Below are 17262 nucleotides of genomic sequence, written 5' to 3'. Positions count from 1 at the left end.
TCATGCTCCTCATCCTCCTCATCCTCCCTCGATCTCTTGTCGATCTCATCTCTCCTCTCCTCTCCCTCTTTCTACTCCCCGCCAACATCGAAACATTTGCCATCAACTCTTCCCCTCTACACTCTCCCAGAGCCGCTACACTCTCTCAAGCATTCTCACAATCTCCACGCTCTTTTACTCCGTTCCCAGTTCCATTCTCACCTTTCCTCCTCCCCGTTCCACTCGCATTCTAGCGCGCCACCAAATCTGATCCCTTGCCGCCCCACCCTACTCCCGTCCCTGTCCTACTCCACCACCACCACCACCACCCTCCTCCACCACGGCCACCGACACGTTTCTTCTCTTCCGGTCTCCATCATCCTGTCGCCCATTCTCCCATGACAGACCCCCGTCAACGCGCGCCCTTTGCGCACGTCAGCTCCTCCATCGATCTCCGGGGTTACGCCGGTACTCCCCCAAACGCCTCTCCTCCTCGCTTCGGAAATGCCCTCGGAGTGCAGGGCGGCCCGGGCTTCTTCGCGCCCCCGCCGCCCACTCAGCAGTCCGGGTTCGCGCGCGCCGCCAACGCTGCCGGCGCCGCTTTCGGCGGGCTCGGTCTTACTCGCAAGCCCAGCGATCAGGGTATCGACACCAGCAGCAGCACTAGTTCGTTCGGCGATGCTTTCTCGAGGTTGCAGCAGACCGTTAACGGCCTCCTGAATGGGAGTGAGGAAGGGAGAAACGTCCTCCCCTCCGTCCAGACCATGCGCTTTGTCTTCCTCTGCATGCTGTGGTACGCGTCCAGTGCAGTCTCGAGCAACACGGGCAAGGTCATTCTCAACAACTTCAAGTTTCCCGTCACCCTCACAATCGTGCAGTTTGCCTTCGTTGGCGTGCTTTGCTGGATGGGCTCAAGCCCATATCTAAAGTGGACGACGCGTTTGCGGACCCCGACGCGCTCAATCATCCGTCACACCATGCCCATGGCCTTTTTCCAGGTTGGTGGACATATCTTTGGCTCGCTCGCCATCTCGCGCGTCCCTGTGAGCACCGTGCACACTATCAAGGCGCTCTCGCCGTGCTTCACCGTCGCGGCGTACGTCTTCCTCTTTGGCGTCAAGTACTCGCCCGCTACGTACCTCTCCCTCGTGCCACTCACGCTTGGCGTTATGCTTGCGTGCTCGTTCGACATATCGTTCAACAACATTGGTGGTCTCATCTGCGCATTTGGCTCTACGATCATCTTCGTGTCGCAGAACATCTTTTTCAAAAAGGTCATGCCGTCCCCTGGTTCGAGTGGGACGTCTGACTCGCCCCGCCTTGACAAGATCAACCTGCTCTTCTTCTCCAGCGGCATGGCCTTCCTTCTCATGATCCCCATGTGGCTATACTACGACGCCCCACGGCTTCTTGCAGTGTGGATGGGCACTGCTGCACTGCCGCCGACGACAGGCGACGCCTCCGCTGCCAAGGTTCTCTTTACCTTCTTCGTGAACGGTACGGTCCACTTTGCCCAGATCCTTATCGCGTTCGCTCTCCTGGCGTCTACCTCGCCGGTCACCTACTCCATCGCTTCGCTCATCAAGCGCATCGCTGTCATCTGCCTGGCGATTATCTGGTTCAACCAGCCAGTCTACGCAGTTCAGGCAATTGGGATCTGCCTCACTGCCGTTGGGCTGTGGATGTACAACGCCGCCAAGCGCGACGTCGACAAGGGAGAGAAGCGCATGCGTCAAGTCGAGGCGCAGCGCGACGGCATGCTGCCCACCACGCTTGCCGACACGCGCATCCTCGATGGCACAGCCACCCCAGACTACCAGCCGTTCACATACGCATCGGCTCCCGCTCCCGAATTCCTCCACCCCCACCCACCAAAGGACCATGCTTCTCCACGCCCCGTGTATCACCATCACTTTGAGCCTGTGGTCAAGACCACCGCTCGCCCCATGTACCCCTATCCGTCGCCACCAGCAAGTACAGCGTCCTCGCCACCACTGCCACCGCAGCGCGACGACCCCACCTCGCCCGTGTACGGTGCATAGATATAGACCATTTTGATGGACCTTACAGGCTGGCGGCCCTGTCGTTTGTCGTTTCTACATACATCCTAGACCGGAGACCCCGGATTGTCTGCACTAGATGCCGCAGGCGTGTACATGCATTCGTTAGAAGGCCTTGAAGAACGAGGCGCGGAGAGAGGTGCGGGGCGAGGGGCGGTAGGGAATGTCGGGCAGGGAGCCATGAGTTGGAGCGGGAGACGCCAGCTCTTGCATGAATTTATCAGATCTGTGGTAGATTTGGGCGGGGCTGCGCGTCGAGGCCTGCAAATAGATATGAATTAACGCCCACATGAACGTTGGCCGTCTCACTAGCTGGCAGCTGGCAGCTGGACAGCACGTACGGCTAACGCGGCGGATGAGACATTCATCACATTCGCATGAACATTCGCCGAGTTTCACCAATTGCCACCTAACAACAACCAGCCAGGCCCACGGATATCGCCCTGCTCTCCGTGATGATGCAACCATCGTCCGGACCACGGTCATCAACAATTCCGACCATGCACCTCGCATTGTCCCACATCCCGTCCTCCACATCCACTCCCACCATGCGCGAGAATCCCCACATCCCAAATGCCTTCGACCTCTTCCCGCAGTCCGACATGGACGCGTGGACCGCCGACATCCTGCGCAAGACGCAGGGCATTCTGCGCGGCGTGGACCCATGGGCGCCCCCGCCGTGCCCGCCCTCGCCGTTGCGCGCGCAGACACCCCCGCTCCCCATCACGCCCTACTCTGACCCGCAGTCGCGCGATGGGGAAGGAGAGCCAGACTACGAGTGGCAGCACGCCGATGGTGGGTGGCGAAATGGGTTGGCTGACGATAGGGCGCGACGCGCAGAGCGCCAGTGAATTGGACGAGCTTCACGACTGGCCACCACGCGGGCAGGATGAGCGCGAGGACTCGTATGAGAATAGCGAGGAAGAAGAGGAGGAGGAGGAGGAGGAGGAGGAGGAGGAAGAGGAGGAAGGTCCGGCTCGGAGCCCGTCGCGAAGTGACAGTGTCGTTATGGTTGGCGACTCGGACGACGAGCGGCAGGAGTATGAGCACGAGCATGCGCAGGCGCGTGGGGGAGAGGAGCAGGAGTACGCCGACGAGTACGACGAGTACGATGACGAGGAGGCAGAGCCGGGGTACGACGACGAGTACGAAGATGACGAGGCGACGTGAGTTTCGGTAGCACGAGCCCGCTGACGCCAGGTACGCGCAACCAGGTGACGCGCACACGTCCCAGTTCCCGCAGCACGAGCCTTCAGCCGAAGAGGAGGATGAGACTCCAGCTCACGAGGAGGACGAGCCTCCATCCGCCGGGGGATATTATTACCACTACGACGGGGAAGACGAGGAAGAAGAAGAAGAGGAGGAGGAGGACGAGGAAGAGGAGGAGGACGAAGAGGAGGAGGAGGAAGAGGAGGTCGAAGAGGTCGAAGAGTGAGCATTACTTTCACCGGCGCAACTGATCTCAGATATCCATATCCTCCTGCCACGCCGCAACTGTCGGCTGCACGCCGGTCGTACCACACCTACAATGACGGCTTGGAGGGCTCTCCCAACGTGCCGATTGAGGTCTCCTCAGACTCTGACGAAGAAGAGCCCGCGGATGAAAGGCAGTACAGCCAGCGACCGGCGGACCACCAGCGGATGGACGTGGACGACTACAGTGAAGACGAGGAGGAGTCGTGTACCGATGACGATGAGCGCCCTCGCGACGATCGTTTCGATGACGATGCCGAGAACAACTACGAAAGCGGCGGGGACGTTCAGTATGCTGGCGGGGACGTTGCGGAGCCAGATCCCGTTGATTGCGCATATCCGCAAGATCCTGGTGCGCCACAGCACTACCCCATGGAACATGAAGGCCACGAACATCGTTCGCCCCACCCTCCCCCAATCTGGCAGGGCGGGGCCGGAATCGAAGACGCGCTAGCAAGCATGTACGGCACTGCCCCGGAGAGGGTGTCAGACAATGTCATTGAGGCGGTCCTAAATCAGCTCCCAGAGGGAACGTTCACTTCCTCATCTTATCCCATGCCAGACGCTACTCTGGCACCTCGACTGGACACTGTCGACATTCAGCGCGGTCTCCCGCTCGCGCAAGGCGCAGCACGCACCACTGCTGAGATGGAGTTCTCGATCGACCCGTCTTTGGTAGACGCCGAGCCCTCGACGTCCCACCAGTCCTTGGGCGACAGTGCTACGGTGCAGGGCTTCATGCCCGAGGGCTCCAGCGAGCACTTCTACACTAGTACGGCCGCGACCTTCATCAGTGACCAGTACGGCCACTCCTTTGTCGCTGAGCACAGCCACTATGATGCGCAGGGGTACACTCTGGAAGAGATCGAGTTCACCGAGATCCTCGACGCTGGGTCGATGGAAGTCCAAGCGCCGGACGAGATCGAAACTCCGCTTGCGCCGTATGCTATGCTGCGCGCCGAGTCAAGTATGTCGCACCATGGGCGTGAGGCCAGCGTCGCTCCACACGAGGGCGAGGTCGACGTTGTGATCGACCTCACCGCCTCTGAAGCGGGGCACGAGTCGGACGTGGACGAGCTTGAGTCGGATGAAGACGAGCTAGACCCTGATCAAGAGGACGAGCTCGAGTCCGATCGTGACGAGGAGATACGCGAGGTAGACGACGCCCAGCCCCCACCAAAGCTTCGCGAAGGGGATACCCTCATCGACCAAGTGGGAGAACGCGAGGAATCGGAGGAGGTCGAGCTGCTCGAAGAGCCCCATGAGACGGCCGAGCCCACACCCGAGCTGAGAGTGTTCACGGGCGACGGTAGGTTTGATTCTTTTACTTCCACGTCTGGTTACTGAGACGACGCAGAACGAGAACACGCCGAAGAGGACGAGGCTGCCGAGTCAGAAGAGTCGGAACCAATCGAGCCGCAGCCGATCGACGCATCACCTCCCCCGTCACCCCCCGTTGCCCCTGCAACTGCCGACGCCGCGCCGCCTGCGCCTCCAGCCGAGCAGGTGGAGTTTGGAAATACGCAGGAGCTTGTGGACCACGATCAAGTGGAGGAGCCTATTGTCGAGAAAGAGGCGGAGGGGCCGTCTCGGGAGCCAACTGGAGCACCAACGAATGACCTTGTTCCTGCTGATGTTGACATCGACGAGGCGACCGCCCACCGAGCCGAGCCTACCGTTGAGCCTCTCGACATTGAAGGCACCGAGCCTCTTGACGTCGAGCAGCTTAAGCCTGTTGACGTCGAGGAGGTCGAGCCTGTCGAGGCGGAGGAGGGTGGGCCTGTCGATGTGGAGGTGGTCGAGCCTGTCGAGGTGGTCGAGCCTATCGAACAGGAGGACATGCCCATTCAGCAGGAGGATGGGCCTACCGACGAGGACAAGGCCGTCGAGCCCGCATTCGAGGCTGTGGCGCTCGAGGAAGACGAGCCGATCGAGCTCGCACTCCAGCCTGCCGCACCTGCCGGGCCGTCAGAGGACGAGCATGCACGGGGACAATTGTTGGACTCCTCACTCGTGGCCGCCGACACTCCAGTGGCAGGGGCCTTCGGTGAAGTGGAGGACGCCGACGACGTTGGGACTCTCGACGAGTATGAGAACGTTGAGGCCGACGGCGAAGAGGACAGCGAAGCGGAAAGCGAGACGGGGAGTGAGGACAGCGAGGCTGGGAGTAGAGGCCAGCTCGCCGACGACGAGGCAGACCAGGAGGCCGAATCAGTTGGGCTCGACGACAGCCAGGCCATGGAGGTCATGGAGTTCTTGCAGGTGGAGCAGGATGGCGAGACAGCCCTCATGCCTCAAAAGAAGGAGGATGAACTGGCTGGTGCTGGCGAGGAGCCCGCTCAACTGCTCGCTGACTCATTGTCCGAGGATGGCACGGTCGATCCTACCACTCTTCAAGACGATGCGCCGTCCAAGAGCGCATCCCTCAGGGTGCCAACTCTGGACTCTAGATTTGACGAACTCGTGGGCTCAGGCTCCGACGCCGGAACGGCAGACGACGAGGAGCAGGTGGCGTCGGATGACGAGGCGTCTTCTACCGACGTCACCATGCGCGGCAACGAAAGCATAGAGCTCGCAACTATCCCAGAGGTTGACTCTGACATTGTCGAGGACGAAGCAGATGCGCCCTACAACGAGCCTGTGACGGCTGCCGCGAGTACCCTGCAGTCGTCGCAGCACACCCATGTGCACGACAACGAAAAAGCCGATGCAGGGGACACCAGCGCCACAGCAAGTCCGACAACAATCACATCGCATGAAGAGGACAAGACGGACACATGTGAGCTCGACCAGCACTTGACCGCCGAAAGCCTCATGGCTCCTCTGCGCGAGCCGACGCCGCCACGCATGCCTCGACTCTTCCACTCGCACGCGCCCTTGCACATCACCACTGCAGCCCCTGCTGCTGCGCTGGCTGTGGCCACCGCCATCGCCTCCGGAGGCACACCGGCGGTTGCATCTGGCTCTGCTCCTGCGCCTGTATCTGGCTCTCCTGCCGGCCCTGCCGGCTCTGACGCTGACTCTCCTTTGGCTTCCACAACCGGCTTGCCCCTGTCACCACCAGAGTCAGTAGCCAGTTCTGTCGGAGCCGCCTCGACCGGCTCTCCTGACACTTCCCCTGCTGTCGCGCCTGCGATATTGTCCGCAGATGTCCCCGGCGCCGCCTCGGGGCTCCCGCCGGGGCTCCCGCCGGCCCCTCCATCCCCCGCGGTCGCCGCTCCCAACGCGTTGTCCACTGAGGCTGCTGCCACGGAGCCCACATCAAGCCAGCGACGGGCATCTCGCCGTTTCGTCCCACGCTCCTCGCCACCCCGTACGCGATCCCAGTGTAGCTTCCAGAAGCTCCGGCTTGAAACCGATTACAAAGGGACACACTACTGGGTTGTCGTCCTTGTGCCGCAATGCGTCGATCCCGACAAGGTCAAGGCGGAGAAGGGTCGTTTCCTGGGCAAGGCATCTGAGGAGGATTTGATCCGCGCCAACCCCGACGATGTTCCCCGCCTCAAGCCCGAGCTTGGCTTCAAGCTGAGCCGCGCCATTGGCATAGATCTTGTCGAAGATGGGCACAGCTGTGGTGTCCTCGAGGCAGCTGAGGGCGCTGTCGAGGGTGACCGGCTTGGCCGCCGCTCCTCACACGCTCATATGGGACGCACACCCGACCTGGGAACACCAGGGCCTGCTGAGCACGTCACACCGACCACGCGGCTGCGTCGGCTGAGCCGTGGCCGCGGCGTGTCGGTACCCAAAAGCACTAGAACCACTCCTTCGAGCCATCACACGCCATCGCCCGTCAAAGCCCCGACGGCGATGGATGGAACCCCGCGCACGAGGGCTACTCGCGCCAGCCTGGCCGCGGTAGAACCGGAGGCGAGCTCCTCAACAACTAACAACTCGCTGGGGCTCGAGACGAAACCCGCTGTCGTCGGAACTAGGACGCGCAAGCGCACTATCGGACAACATGACGCTCCGCCCCCTGCGCCCAAACGCGTCAAGGAGGAAGGAGGCAGCGGCAAGGGCAAAGGCAAAGCCCGCGAGACTTTGGAGTCTGTGTTATCCGATGTTCCGAAGTCGCCCAACTTGCGCAAACGTAAGGGCTCCGACGAGGCGGAGGCGTCACGCGAGACGAAGCGTCGCACGCGTAGCCAAACGACTCAGGACGCGGGCGCCACGGCCGATGGCCAGCGTGGTGGTCTCCTGACTCGCTTGAGTAGCATAGGCGGCATATTCGGGCTCGGCAGGAGGAAGTGAGCGGCGGTGGCTGGTTGTGGGATCATGATGTCCGAGCCTAGTTGTCTACCTAGTGTACAAGCAATGCAATTATTCTGTCTACCGCAGCAGCGCAACGATGTCGTCGCGGCCGGACACGGCGGCAAGGTCACAAGCAGTCTGCTCGTCCGGGTCCAGAATGGCCTTGTCAGCCCCGCGCTCAAGGAGGAGTTTAACGACCTCGGTACGCCCACGGTCCGCCGCAAGATGGAGAGGAGTGAAGCCCTGCTGTCAGCGACATTGGAGAGGGGACGCACGTATTCGTCCTTGATGTTGACGTTATTTCTCTCGAGGAGCTTGTCCAACGCCGCAACATCGCCTTCAGATGCGGCATCATGTAATGCGCTGCCAGGACTAGCGTCAGCACTTTCCTCCGCATTCTTCTGTCTCCTATAAGACTCCGACTCACCCTTCCTCCCCCTCTTCACGCTCCATCACGCTCACGCTCGGTCCGAACCCCATACCCCCACTCTTTTTCTTCACCTCGACTTCGACCCCACCTTCCCCGGCCTCAGCTCCCGGAGACGCGTTGCCCATCCACCCCGCTCCGCGTGCAACCTCGACATAGCGCGCCTTGGCGTCGTCCGGTCGCCCGCCAAATGCTGTCGCAATGCGCGCCCACGCATCGTACTTGTGACGCGCCTCGAAGGAGAAGATGCCCGGACGCTTGCCGGTGCTGCTGTCAGCCAGTGCCCCAATCAGCCATTAATCCTCTTTGCTCTGACGTTCTCCTACACCCATGCCGCCATCTTACGCGTCCTCCCACTTGGTGATTGTCACGGGATCACGTCACGGCGCCGCACAGCTAACTCACGGCCCACTGCCCGTCAGGGCAAACTTGTACAGCGCATACAGCTCGAGCTTTATCTCGTTGTCGAGATGTCCCGCCGAAGGGGACGTGGTCAGCCACTTGCTCGCGGCCTCAAAGTCGGACATGGGAGGAGTGCATTGTAGGCTGTTTGAGATGGAGATCGTCCTTCTGTCACGTCTGGAAGGTGTGGTGTCGGTGCCTTGGGAACACGAGCGGAAGTAAATGTGTGCACCATCCAACCTCCACCCCGCGTGCGTCATGAGGCTTCGTCGACTGCGACCTTGCTTGTGCGTCTCATCTCTTCTTCCCAACATCTTCACCTCCTCGCTTATCCACAGCACAGAACAGGCGATATGGACAGCAGCGTTGTCGCCGACTCGGCGGCCAACTCTGGACTTACCATTACTCTGTGAGAGCTGTCTGGTCATGAGAGCTAATATCCAGCCACCCACTGGCGATCCTCAACATCAGCGACCACTACACTCGCGTCAAGTGTACTGGGTCGTCCGCCAAGAGTAAGCCAGCTGGTGGTAATATGGTTAACGTAAGCCCTCGGCGCGATTCTGGGCACGCAGAATGGGCGGGAAGTGTCGATGCAGAACTCATTCGAGCTCACCCTCGACGAGGGCGACAGCACCAAGTTTGATGCCGCATTTCTGGCGACGCGTCGCGAGCTTTGTACGTCCAACTCTATGTCCTGCTGACCACAGTCAGCCAAACGTTTCCGACGCTCAGCTTGGTGGGATGGTATACGATAGGAGCTGCGCCGACGAACTCTGACGTCGCCATTCATGAGCAGTTCCTCAGCGCAAATGAGGCGGGCCCATCCTTCTTCGTCCTCTTCAACCCTGGCATCCCGGATGGTGCTAAGACCCTCCCTTTCATGGTGTACGAGGCCGCGCTTGAGGGCGAGAGCAGCGCCGGCAAGTTTGTGCGCCTCGAGTGCGGAATCGAGACGGGCGAGGCCGAGCGAATCGCTGTAGACGGCGTAACGAAGGACGGCTCCGGCGAGGCGGATCAGTCTGGCGAAGTTGCCAGCCTTACGATGCAGCGCAACGCCATTGCCATGCTGTACGACCGTGCGCTTGTGCTCCTCAAATACGTGTCGGGCGTCGTTGATGGTGAGCTAACGAGATCCGGTGAAGCTCACCCCGAGGCACAGCCAAGCCAGACCATGACATCCTGCGGCAAATTTCGGCGCTGGTCGCCACGCTGCCTGTCATGGACGTGAATGAGCTGCATGAAGAGCTTGAGACTGTGAGCAGCAGTTATGGCGGGGTTCATTGACACTCAGGAGTACAACGACGTGCAGCTCACCACGTACCTCACCACACTTCTTCAACAGCTTGAGGCATTCGCCGACGTGAGACTCGCTCCTGACTACAGCTGACAGCAGTATACGGATAAGCACATGTCGCTGCATTCCCGGGATGATGAGGTCGGCCTCGCCGCCCGCGCTCTGAAATCACCCTTCGGCATGGCGACCAGTGGTGGACATCGGTTGCGCCGAGGCTCTCGTCGATAACACAGTAATCCCCCTGTACTCATTACGCTTTTGTATATTCCTTTAAGCACGTCGATGTGGCGAGACGCGCAAGTATATGGTTGCATGACGGCATGCAGCTCGATTCTTACAGTTACTCTTCCGCTCTGAGCCCCGACACTGTGCACGCGGACGAAGGCTCAGAGACTACATTCACATCGGGTGGGTGCTAGTCGCATACAGTGACGTTGCCAGCGTCTGTATAACACGGCCATCAAGCAGCCACAAGACCCCCCCGCATCGCAATAGCGATGCCGCCGATCGAAAGAGCGCTAGAAGGCTCTAAGAGTCGCTGAAGCCAGCAGGAGGGCGCCGACAACGAAGTTCCAGGAAGGAGGAAGAGGCCGGCCAGGAACGGCAGCAGACACTGTGTGAGTGCGCGAGCAGCCCATCGAGGTCGAGTTAGGCCAGGGCCCCACGTGCGTCGCCTGCCACTGTACGGTGCAGTTCTTCCATTGTGCGAAGGCACGCGAATCAACGTCCTCGGCGCTGAGCGGCTGGAACTGCTCCGCTAGAGTAAGATTGCAGCCTGAGTTGGTACAGCACGGGCCGCCTGTTCCTTCGTATGTAGCGGTCATGTTGGAGTGGAAGTATCCGTCGATCACGGTGCAGCCTAACTCTGAGCAGCAGTGCATGCTCATAGCTGGCACCAAAGAGTAGCAACGCAGGAGGTATTGGGATCGAGTGCCGCTCATAGTCGCTCTTCGTCGTCTGGTGGGGAGTGGGAAGTAGATGTGATGCGAATGAGAGCATCTCCAGCGTTCCTCTCATGCTACTTATAAGCGGTCCGCCCCGAGTCATCACTGTGGGAGGTCTTGGCATGAGCTAAGGTTTGTCACACACGCTCGATATGTGCTTGACTACCGTGCCTTGCCACTGCTGGAACCTCGTTGTGAGTAGACATCAGGATGACTGATTCGCGCTGCAAGTTATTATGGAGGAGAGCGAATGCCAGTAGTTAGCAAAGTAGGATCGCCGACATTAAATAAGCATGTCCAGAGGATTGTTGTCAAGAATAGAGGAATCTGGGTGTGGCGGTAAAGCGACAATGTCAGCCACGACCGGACGATGACCTTCACGCGCGAGTCCTTGAATTGCCCGTCTTCGGTGCTGATGAGGCGTCGTAGAGTGTAGAACGTAGAACCAGCCCATGACGCGCAGGACACACTTTCCGATTGCTCGGGCTTTTCGATGCGATTGACTGCTGGTGATCTCGCTTGGGCCCCGCCATCAGGCTTGAACTCAATCTTTGAAGCGATACATACTTCGCAGTTTTACGTTGAAGTCTTCTTGGTAGGCTTGCTCTCTCACTCACAGATGTCTCCCCCGGTGGATTTGCAGAAGCACGGCTGCACTGTCGTGCCGCGACCTGGCGGATAACATGTAACGAGCACATAACGAGCATATTATATTATGTGCGATTGACATGTAAACAAACATGAGTAACGTCAGGCTCACGTGGTTCGAGATTGCCGCCCGGCGCTCCCGCATGACCGCCCGAAACATCTTTGGATTCGTTCCTCAAAGATCGCGGACTACCCTCGTCGTCATCCACCTTACTGCCCGGCGCATGCTTAGGTCTACCAGGCCTCTCATAGCCGCTTGTGCAGAACCCCACTACGTCGTCGCCTCGTTTGCCGCCAAGCGTCCTCAGCCACCCACATCGGCAGCGCTCAAGCGGAAGTCGCCAACACGATCCTTTTGCTTCCTCTCACTCTCATTCTCTGCGCCCCCGCCGCCCCTCCCCGCGCCGCCCAGGATGTCGACGGACGCCGCGCAAGACGTTGCTCGGCAAGAGATCGAGATGGAGCCCCTGGAGGTGCGGTGGATGCACACGGGCGCCAAGCACCTGTCACTGCCGACCGCACCGATCACAGCGGCTGAGACGGCATACAAGGCCTTCTCGATGGATGAAAGCGACCGCATCGAGGCCGAGTGGGAGAAGCTGTCTAAAAAGACGCAAGCTAAGATTGTGCGCGAGTGGGGTCGCGGAGACGGCGAGTGGAGCCTGAAGGAACGATCCGTGGGCACCAAAGCCAAGGGAGAAGACAACGAGCAGGCAATCAAGGAAGCCGACGAGGCCGACGACCCGCCGACGCCTGCTGCGTCGGAGGCTTCCCTTCCTGACTCACCGGAGGACAAGGCCGAGGTATACAAGTCGATTATAGAGCGCACTCGCACCGATCCAACCCAGCTCGACCAGGTTCACGGTGTGCCCGTGTCGCAAGTGAGAGCTGCGCCTATCCATCTGACCACAGGACTCGCTCTTTGAGGTCGACCTTGACACGCTCTCGCTGCATCCCGTGTTCTGGCCACAGAGTGGTCCACGCGTTCCTGTCCTTCGTGGGACATGGTACGTCGAGAACGAAACCCGCCCATGTGCATGGGATCTCGCAGCCGAGCTCGAGAAAGCGTACCAGAAGGTGCAACCGTGGCAGCCGGCGTACAAGGACGAATTGTACGCGGCGCGCGTTCTAGCAGCCAACGGCGACGAGAAGCTCAAGCAGGAACTGCCGAAGAGATTTGGTGACGGCGTTGCGGTGGTGTTCGAGGACGCGGTGCGAGGCCGCTTAATCACCTCCGGTGCGCTTGATGTGCTTTCGCGCGCGATCTGGTCATCATTTGGCGAGACGACGGGCTCGTACATCTATCGTGGTTACACAGCAGCGGCAGCCTCTCGGGCGCCCGTCCCCGTGGTACCCATGGCGCCTGTCACGGAGAACAGCGGGCCGCCCGAGGCGACGGCCAAATCACTGGCCAAGTCGGGGCATTCGACACCCGAGCTGGAAGAACCAGAGAACGGCAAGAACAAGAAGGCACAGTGGCCCAAGTCACCGACTGAGTTCTTCGCTCGCGCCAAGAAAGAGATCGAGGCGCGGCAAAAGTCGATGGAAGAGCAGAATGCCCCCATAACCCGTTCACACAACGACGACGAGCCTTGCACCGACCTCGTCCTGGTCATCCATGGCATCGGACAGCATCTCGCGGCGCAGTACGAGTCATTCAACTTCATCTACGCCGCGAACCAATTCCGCCAAGTGTTGCGGAAGCAGTCAGATGAACCGTCAATTTCATCGGTGATGCGCGATCGCCGTTGCCAGGTGTTACCCGTCCAGTGGCGCGCCAGCCTAAATCTGGAGAGCGGGAGCTCGGAGGAGGATGCTGAGAAGGAGGAGAGCAACACTTTCACTTTTGCTGACATCACGATTGGAAAGAGTATCCCCTATGTCCGCGAAGTCACCAACTCCGTGCTGCTCGATATCCCGCTGTTCATGTCCGATCATCGGCGGAAAATGATTGAGGCTGTCTGCCAGCAGGCTAACAAACTGTATCGCATGTGGATAGCTCGTCACCCCGACTTTGAGAAACACGGACGCGTGCACATCGTGGGGCATTCGGTGAGCCTTAAAGTGTTAGATAACCTGATGGCAGCTTGGTTCTGCGCTCGCTGCACACATTCTGTCTAACCAACCGACAACAGTGCCCAGACTGTCCGACTTACCGATGGCCGCGCTTGAGCAGGCTACCGACCGATTCATTTTCAACACCTCGAACCTCTTCTTGTGTGGAAGTCCGCTGGGTATCTTCCTCGGGTTGCGACAATCGCACATCATCGCCCGCTCTGGGAGAGAACGAACCATGAATGCAGCGCCTGATGAGGCGGAGCTACACCCAGGGAACTTTGGGTGCATGGCCATCGACTCGTGAGTATTACGCCACATTGTGCAGCAGCTAATGCCAGTGTGTACAACATCTTCTATTACACCGACCCCGTCGCGTATGCTTTGAATGCCACGGTCGACGTGCGCGTCGCTAAAAAGCGTCCGCCACTGGCGATTCCTTCTGTGACGGGGTCGCTCTTCCCGTCCGTCGCTCTCCCACCTATGCCCACGATGCCGGCGTTGCCCACGTTGCCGTCCATATCTGGAGTAAAGAAGTACTTGCCCTTCGGGGGCCCTTCCTCGACCAAGAGGGAGCCTGGTTCAAAAGACCAGAAAACGCCGGAGAGCGAAGAGGTCGAGCTAATCACCGAGGACGAGCGGCTGGCTGGGACGAGGGGCGAGCGCCGTTTTGCAGCACTCAACCCACGCGGAAGCGTCGACTTCTTCCTTCCTTCCAGCGGTGTTAACGACTATGTCGACATGATCACAGCTCACTCAAATTACTGGGCAGATCCTAATTTTAGCGCGTTCATTCTCAACGAGACTTTTGCGACACCCGAGGACGATGCGCGGACTGGCAGGGCGCCGGAGGAGCCAAAGGAGTAGCGGCCAGGGGAAATTGCTATTTAATCGTAGACTCTTTGATGAGGTGCTTCCTGCATCCCGTTGTTGACCCAAGGTCTGGACAATGACAAGGCCTCACCAGAGGGGAAAGGCACAAGGCGGCGAATGCTGCTCCCGCTTTGTACGGCAAGTGATTGGCGGAACCGTGATCACACTTATGCGCAATTATGCGGAATCTAAGCTTGGATGAAACGGGCACCACCATGCTAATCCTGGCTGGCGGTGCATCGCTTGCGGCGCAATCTCACTGCGCAGGGCTGCGCGCGCACTGCATAGGTGATGCACTTCGCCATCCATTGACGTCCGCGCGTTCCCGTCCATCCTATATCCTCACCTCGCGTCACTCGCATACAGCGGGCCGGTGGGGAACGTCATGCGCAGCCCGTATGTAGAGGGGAAGTGTGAAGCGAACGTGCGCAGTACGAGCGCGTGTGCGCTATTCAGAGCGCACTGCTAGATGCAACGTCAGTAGTGTGCGAGTTCCAGACGACATAAAAGGAGGGCTGGCAGCGCTTGCCAGCTACCACGCATCTCTCCCATCCGTCAGATCAAGCAAGCTATTCACAATGGGCTGGTTCGACCACGACGACTCTGACGAGGTTGGTTTCTGCGTTCGTCCCTCTCAATTTCACTGACAACAGCGCAACGCGTACGACGCTGTGCAGAATGCGCCGCGTGAAGCGAGCCTCGGCCACGAGCTCCTTGGCGGCGCGGCCGCCTTCGCGGCCATGAGGGAGTACCAGAAGCATCAGGATGCCAATGGGTGCGTGTTTCCTTCTCCGTGGGATAGGCATGCACGACAGCTGACAACAGCAAGCCCCAGTCGTACGAGATGGCCAAGGACATCATGGCCGGTCTGGCGGGAATCGAGGTTGACAGGCTTGCCGAGACCAAGGGACTCGATGAGATCGACCGCATGAAGGCGAAGCGGGCCGCCGAAGAGCGTGCGACGCGGGCGCTTGCGCAGTCCGGCCAGTTCGGGCAGGACCAGTTTGGCGGTAATCAGAACTACGGCCGGGACCAGGACTATGGCGGCAACCAGAACTATGGTGGAAACCAAAACTACGGTGGGGACCAGAACTACGGTCGTAACCAGAACGACTACAACAACGGAGGCGGTGGCGGCTACGGGAACGGCGGTGGTTTCGGCGGCGGCCAGCAGGGCCGCTGGTAGCAGGGCCGTTAGTGGAAATATGCATAAGAAGTGCCAGTTGTCGGGAGGAGACAGACCGTCCGCTCGTGGGGCAGCTTCGCAATCCCAGTCAACGATGAGAGATATGTCGGACGTCCATGACAACGCAGATCACTCCACCGGCACAGCCCTTCACTAACATACCGCAAGTTTGACGATCGGACTTCACTTCAGCCACCATCAGAAGCACTTCTTCTGCCAGGCCTCATGGGCCATCAGCGGATCCATTCTACCGCAATCTGCGCTCAGATGGCGAGCGGATGCATCCATACGTCGTACAAGCCTAAACCCCTAAGCAGAAAGCTTACGAGAGCGGGACGCTGTCATTAGCTTGACCTTTTTGACACACAGAAAATACGCACAACCGGGAGTTGGCCATGTTAGCACCACGGCCGTGGCCGACGGGCTTGTAGGTGATCGAGAACTCGCCGAGGTAGTGGCCAGTCATCTCGGGCTTGATGTCAACGGTGGTGAAGCTCTTGCCGTTCTAGGGTTAGTGATGTTTGAAAATCTCATGAAGACCCGCTCCCAACGCCGTTTGGCTTGGAGACTGTTGCGCGCGACTCACGTAGACACCAACAACCGAGCCGATCATCTCGGGGACGATGATCATGTCACGGAGGTGGGTCTTGACGATCTGGGGCTTCGAGTTGGGGCCAGCCTCCTTCTTGGCCTTGCGGAGCTTCTTGATGAGGCGCATGGGGCGCGACTTCAGGCCACGCTGGAAGCGACGGCGGGCACGGGCGTGCACGATCTGGTGTGAGTAGAGAGTGGGGGGCTGGACGCCTCGAGGAAGGTGGCCTCGCCGCCACTCATGTACGAACCTCGATGAACGCCTCGTTCGAGAGGTCGAGGAGCTGGTCAAGCTCGACGCCACGGTACGAGTACTTCTTGAACGAGCGCGAAGCCTTCTTGGCGGCAGCCTCCTCGTTGGAAGTGAACTCAGCCTGAGGTTAGCTCCAGTCTCGGCGTCTCGGCGCACGACGCGCCGCACAGCAAGCGCACAGCCTCTGTGTCTCACAGACACAGCGAAGAGCCATAACCTCTGTCATGGCTCCTCCCTTCTGCTGGTCTCCTTCGGAGTCCTTTACAATCCTTCACGCGACCGACGACGATACCCACCATGATCTGTGAGACGAACGGAACGAAGTCGTAGGTGTAAGGTGGGTCGCGGAACGAGTAGCGCGCGCGATGTGTCGAGAGTCGGGAGGGGAAGGCGTCAGCAAGCGGTCGTGGTCGTCGAGGTTGCACGCACGATTTTTGGTGGAGAGACGTTGATGGCGATGAGCTGCTCGAGGTGGGTGGAACGCAACGGAAGCAAAACCGTTTGGTCGCGGGATTTCAAGAATTTTCCGAGGGTGGCGATTTTGTCACCTTGTGACTAATGAGAGGATCAGGGTATGGATCGGTCTATTCCAGTTTCATTCTTGGTGGTATCACCGTGGTGCTGCTATCTGGAGACCCGAAGACCTGGATACATAGTCGAGTCTCTCCTGCTTTGCAGTTCTGTAGTGGACTCTGACTGACTCCTGCCCCCGGAGGGGGTTGATGTAGGCAGCCGGCCTCATATTGCTCCACACGAGCTTCTCGTCCACATTGGGTTGCCTACCATCACAGTCCCACCTCTGGCCGGATTGCGGATATGAGCGATG

The 17262-nt window shown here is 59.6% G+C and overlaps 6 protein-coding genes across 6 annotated transcripts; 5 read left to right on the top strand and 1 right to left on the bottom strand.

Moving 5' to 3' along the window:
- Window positions 1-377: 377 nt before the first annotated feature.
- Window positions 378-2021, top strand: COLE_02631 (uncharacterized protein; the record flags this gene model as incomplete). Its single annotated transcript, XM_018423542.2, has 1 exon — window positions 378-2021. The coding sequence occupies one exon, from the start codon at window positions 378-380 to the stop codon at window positions 2019-2021; it is 1644 nt and encodes a 547-aa protein (XP_018277952.1).
- Window positions 2022-3047: 1026 nt separating this feature from the next.
- Window positions 3048-7760, top strand: COLE_02630 (uncharacterized protein; the record flags this gene model as incomplete). The annotated part of the gene is made up of 4 exons (XM_018423541.2): window positions 3048-3205; window positions 3240-3470; window positions 3506-4821; window positions 4870-7760. The coding sequence occupies 4 exons, from the start codon at window positions 3048-3050 to the stop codon at window positions 7758-7760; spliced, it is 4596 nt and encodes a 1531-aa protein (XP_018277951.1).
- Window positions 7761-7838: 78 nt separating this feature from the next.
- Window positions 7839-8714, bottom strand: COLE_02629 (uncharacterized protein; the record flags this gene model as incomplete). The annotated part of the gene is made up of 4 exons (XM_018423540.2): window positions 7839-8003; window positions 8036-8132; window positions 8188-8454; window positions 8593-8714. The coding sequence occupies 4 exons, from the start codon at window positions 8712-8714 to the stop codon at window positions 7839-7841; spliced, it is 651 nt and encodes a 216-aa protein (XP_018277950.1).
- A 228-nt stretch (window positions 8715-8942) lies between these two features.
- COLE_02628 (uncharacterized protein) lies at window positions 8943-9979 on the top strand (the record flags this gene model as incomplete). The annotated part of the gene is made up of 6 exons (XM_018424998.1): window positions 8943-8998; window positions 9034-9104; window positions 9139-9267; window positions 9300-9710; window positions 9746-9846; window positions 9884-9979. 6 exons carry the CDS (start codon window positions 8943-8945, stop codon window positions 9977-9979), a joined length of 864 nt encoding a protein of 287 aa, XP_018277949.1.
- Window positions 9980-11936: 1957 nt separating this feature from the next.
- COLE_02627 (uncharacterized protein) lies at window positions 11937-14400 on the top strand (the record flags this gene model as incomplete). The annotated part of the gene is made up of 4 exons (XM_018420424.1): window positions 11937-12359; window positions 12391-13530; window positions 13565-13836; window positions 13875-14400. The coding sequence occupies 4 exons, from the start codon at window positions 11937-11939 to the stop codon at window positions 14398-14400; spliced, it is 2361 nt and encodes a 786-aa protein (XP_018277948.1).
- A 584-nt stretch (window positions 14401-14984) lies between these two features.
- COLE_02626 (uncharacterized protein) lies at window positions 14985-15592 on the top strand (the record flags this gene model as incomplete). Its single annotated transcript, XM_018420077.2, has 3 exons — window positions 14985-15017; window positions 15060-15181; window positions 15232-15592. The coding sequence occupies 3 exons, from the start codon at window positions 14985-14987 to the stop codon at window positions 15590-15592; spliced, it is 516 nt and encodes a 171-aa protein (XP_018277947.2).
- Between the last annotated feature and the right edge of the window lie 1670 nt (window positions 15593-17262).

The sequence above is a fragment of the Cutaneotrichosporon oleaginosum genome (genome assembly GCF_008065305.1).
Source record: "Cutaneotrichosporon oleaginosum strain ATCC 20508 chromosome Unknown ATCC20508_contig02, whole genome shotgun sequence".
NCBI lineage: Eukaryota > Fungi > Basidiomycota > Tremellomycetes > Trichosporonales > Trichosporonaceae > Cutaneotrichosporon > Cutaneotrichosporon oleaginosum.
This window is presented reverse-complemented; position numbering and strand designations above follow the sequence as displayed.